At 26.5% G+C, this 4127-nt stretch overlaps 1 protein-coding gene across 1 annotated transcript in view; it reads left to right on the plus strand.

The window, feature by feature from the left end:
* Positions 1–759: 759 nt before the first annotated feature.
* LOC107477615 (endoglucanase 8-like) overlaps positions 760–4127 on the plus strand; it is a 4179-nt gene continuing 811 nt past the window's right edge. The window contains exons 1-6 of the mRNA XM_021137647.2: positions 760–772; positions 2390–3000; positions 3079–3171; positions 3430–3582; positions 3679–3772; positions 3854–4023. Of these exons, the coding sequence (XP_020993306.2) occupies positions 2404–3000; positions 3079–3171; positions 3430–3582; positions 3679–3772; positions 3854–4023 (1107 nt within the window). The 5' untranslated portion in view covers positions 760–772; positions 2390–2403. The remainder of the gene's footprint in view (positions 773–2389; positions 3001–3078; positions 3172–3429; positions 3583–3678; positions 3773–3853; positions 4024–4127) is intronic.

Consider the following 4127-nt stretch of genomic DNA (forward strand, 5'->3'; position numbering starts at 1 on the left):
ACAAGTACAACGAGTATCAATACTTGTTAGCGTAGGTACCTTTGAAATATACGAAAAATATCTATTTAATTTATATTATTATTATTATTTAAGTTTATTTTTATTAATTTATATAAAAATGATTAAGAGTCTTAACTTATTTTTTAACTATTTTCTTAATTTATAAATAGATAAAATTTTGTATTTTTACTCATTTAAGTATTAGGAGGATAAATTATTAGACCTTCTAATAATCTAATTATTATTCATATTTTATTATTCTTATATTTTTTTGTCTAAATATTGTTCAATAATTACTAAAAAATATAAATTTATGTTACATATTCATGTATGATAAATAAAAATTAACATATTACAATGCAACAGTATAATTATAAACGAAATGTCTAAAATACAGATATTATAAAGTAAATAAGATAGATATCTATATTATTATTTCTTTAAATGGATAAATATAAAAAAATTAATTCGAAATCACCATCAAATTAAATTCTTTTTCAACCCTATTTATTATTATATTATTATTTAAAATCTCAATTCTCATTATTCAATTTTCATTATATTTCGATTAGATTTTCTTCTTAATTATTTTATATATCCACTTTTTACATTAATTTCTTCTCAACTAACATCAAATTCCATAATAATTACTAATTGATATAGTTTATATTGACTATTTTATTTTTGTTTCCTTTTCACTTTGAAATTTTTCTTCTTTACTCATCAAATTATTTTCGTAGTACTGTTTCAACATCAATTCTCTTTCCTTTATGTATATTCATCCACCAATATTTATTTTAAAATCAACTATTTTAAAAATTAAACACTCATCATAATATGTTATATTATCATATTTCACACCTAATCTTATTCATATAATTATATTATATCTTATTATATTTTTCTTAATTGTTTTCTCTATAAAAAATGTAATTTATTATTATTTTTATTTTTTATTACATATCCAAGAATAAGGATTGGTTTTTCCTTTAAAAGATATATAGAAGGAAATTAATTCAAAAACATGAATAAAATAAAATGTATGTGCAATATCACCAAGTTTAGACTTATTTTTTTTCTAGTCAAACATTCATGTCAACAATTTGATTCCTATTATTATATATTGGTTACATCTCTTAATTCATTTTTTTTTATAATTAAAATCTCTAATTGGTTACATTCTCATTTTTCTAATTTTATTTCTATGATTGATTATGTATAGGAGAAAAGTGATTCAAATACTCACACGAGAGCGCACCTCAACATCAAATTTTTACTCAATTTACATATTCAAATATCTATACTCATGATTGATTTATTCAAACTATATTTATGTAGTATATTTTTTAATTGATTTTTTTATAAATAAAATCCTTAATTTATTATATTCTAATTTTAAATTTTAAATTATATCAAACAAATTGATTATATTAAAACTTTTCAATTATATATCATAAATTATTCTTTCTTTAAATAGATGTATAGAGATAACTGATGTTATTAAGACTCTTTTTTAATTCTACCTATTAAATTCTCTATATCTAATGTTAATACTCTATTATATCCTAGTTATTTCCATAATTGATTCTTTTTTATGAATAAAATCTCTAATTTATTATATTTTTATTTTATATCATGTGATTACTTTTTTTTAAATAAAATAATATATTAAATCTCATTATGGATAATTTTGATTTTTTATTAATTTATTATATTTAAATTATATCACCTAATTATTTTTTTATTTAAATATTAACAAATATAATTATTTAATACATAATTTTTTCTAAAAATAACATCTATATTAGAATTATTGATTAATGAAAATACAAAATAAATTATAATAATTACTAAAATTGTCTATTTTAGTCATGATTTAATCATTAAAAATATATATTAAAAACTTATTTTATATATTTGTGTGAAAATGATTTAATGAATGGATGAGAATTGACATTTAATAGTTAAATTAATATAATAGCGATATAAATTAGGATGATTAGAAGAATTATTGACAACTAATATTATTTTAATTATTAAATAATTAAATAAAAAATACTTAAAAAAAAGATTAAAAAAAAGAAATATATGTACTAGTAGTAGAATCCGCCATATGAGCGTGTTTGATAATATAATGATTAGTATCCGTATTAATGCTTTATTTGGAACAAACATTACTAGTTCACTAACTTGATACGCATGCGCGCGTTTTTATGTATGTAACTTCTTTCTCCTGCGTATAAATAATCCTTGCTTAGCTTCTTAAGACAACCATAACAATTAAATTTCTTATACCTTTTCGTTATATATATGTTCGAAGAATAAAAGTAATAGCAGAAATTAAAGTTGAAACTGGGAGATCTGAGAATAATGGATTTGATTATGATAGTGGTTGGTTCATTAATGTTATTAACGGTGACAGAGAGAAGCAGGGGTCACGATTATGGAGATGCATTATCGAAGAGTATATTGTTCTTTGAAGCTCAGAGGTCAGGGAAGTTGCCACCAACACAGAGGGTTACTTGGAGGAAGGATTCCGCCGTCCACGACGGCGATCAATTTCAGGAAGGCGTGTCCCACTTGTACCGCAAAGTTGACTTGGTTGGCGGTTACTACGACGCGGGCGACAACGTGAAGTTCAACTTTCCAATGGCATTCTCAACAAGCATGCTAGCATGGAGTGTGATACAGTTCGGGAGTTCCATGGGAGCAGAACGAAAGCACGCTTTAGAGGCTATTCGTTGGGGCGCGGAGTACTTGATGAAAGCAACTAGCGTCCCTGGCTATGTGGTTGTACAGGTTGGTGATCCGTACAGTGACCACAATTGTTGGCAGAGGCCTGAAGACATGGACACTTCTAGAACCTTCTATGCGGTTAGCAAGGAGTACCCTGGTTCTGAGGTTTCCGCGGAGATTGCAGCTGCGCTTGCAGCCTCTTCCATTGTCTTTAAACGATATCAACTTGCTTATTCTGCTAGGCTTCTCCGAAGAGCTAGAATGGTATTTGAACATCAATTATTCCAATATACTCTATAGCTGATTTTTTGTTATTCTTTGTCTAATTAATTTGCAATTTAGGTGTTTGAGTTTGCAGATAAGTACAGAGGATCTTACAATGACGGCCTTGGACACTGGGTATGCCCATTCTATTGTGATTATAGTGGCTACCAGGTGTGTAATTTTACATCCATATTATGAGAGTATATTAGAGGAGTGCTAGGGGGCAGCAACTTTTGTGATTTGTAGCTATTAAGTAGCTATTAATAATATTTTTAATAGTGTGAGATTTTATCTAATGACGTAAAATTACTCACTTTTCTTTTGCTAATTACATGCTGGTCATAATTTAATAAAGTTGCTATCAGTAGGCTTTTCCGTATATTATTCAAGCTTCATTTATATTCATTATAGTATTTGAAATCTATACAGGATGAATTGGTGTGGGGAGCAGCATGGTTGTTTAAGGCTACTAAAAACTCTTATTATCGGAAATACATTGACGAAAACATTCACAACCTCAAAACCTTCGCTGAATTTGGATGGGACTCCAAGGATGCTGGCATCAATGTGCTTCTTTCTACGGTACTGCAGTATATAATAATTAACTAAGTCGTAATCTTCCTTTAATTATTCTAAATATTATTTAATTAATATGTTTTTGTTTATTATTAACCACAGCTTATGATTAATAATAGTAGTAACTCTAATGCGGACAAGTTTATCTGTTCTGTGCTACCTGAATCACCTTCCCTATCAGTTTCATACTCTCCAGGTAATCAAATTAATTAATAAACCAAGTAATATATATTGTGGGTTAATTAAGTTAATTAATATATGGTGTTTTTGAGAGTAGGAGAGCTTATGTTCAAACAAGGAGGGAGTAACTTGCAACATGCAACGGCATTTTCATTTCTTTTCCTGGTTTATGCTGACTATTTGAACAAAGTTAATAGACACGTTGACTGTGGGGGTAAAGCTTCTGCAATATCCCCAACGCGACTTATACAATTTGCCAGAAGTCAGGTATACTTAATTAATTGCATAAATTTATTATATTAAATTAATATTAGTTAAAAAAATAGTTTTTCACTATTATTAGCTATTTTTTATGAAAAATGATAAAAGGT

Source organism: Arachis duranensis, chromosome 3 (assembly GCF_000817695.3).
Source record: "Arachis duranensis cultivar V14167 chromosome 3, aradu.V14167.gnm2.J7QH, whole genome shotgun sequence".
In the NCBI taxonomy this organism is placed as follows: domain Eukaryota; kingdom Viridiplantae; phylum Streptophyta; class Magnoliopsida; order Fabales; family Fabaceae; genus Arachis; species Arachis duranensis.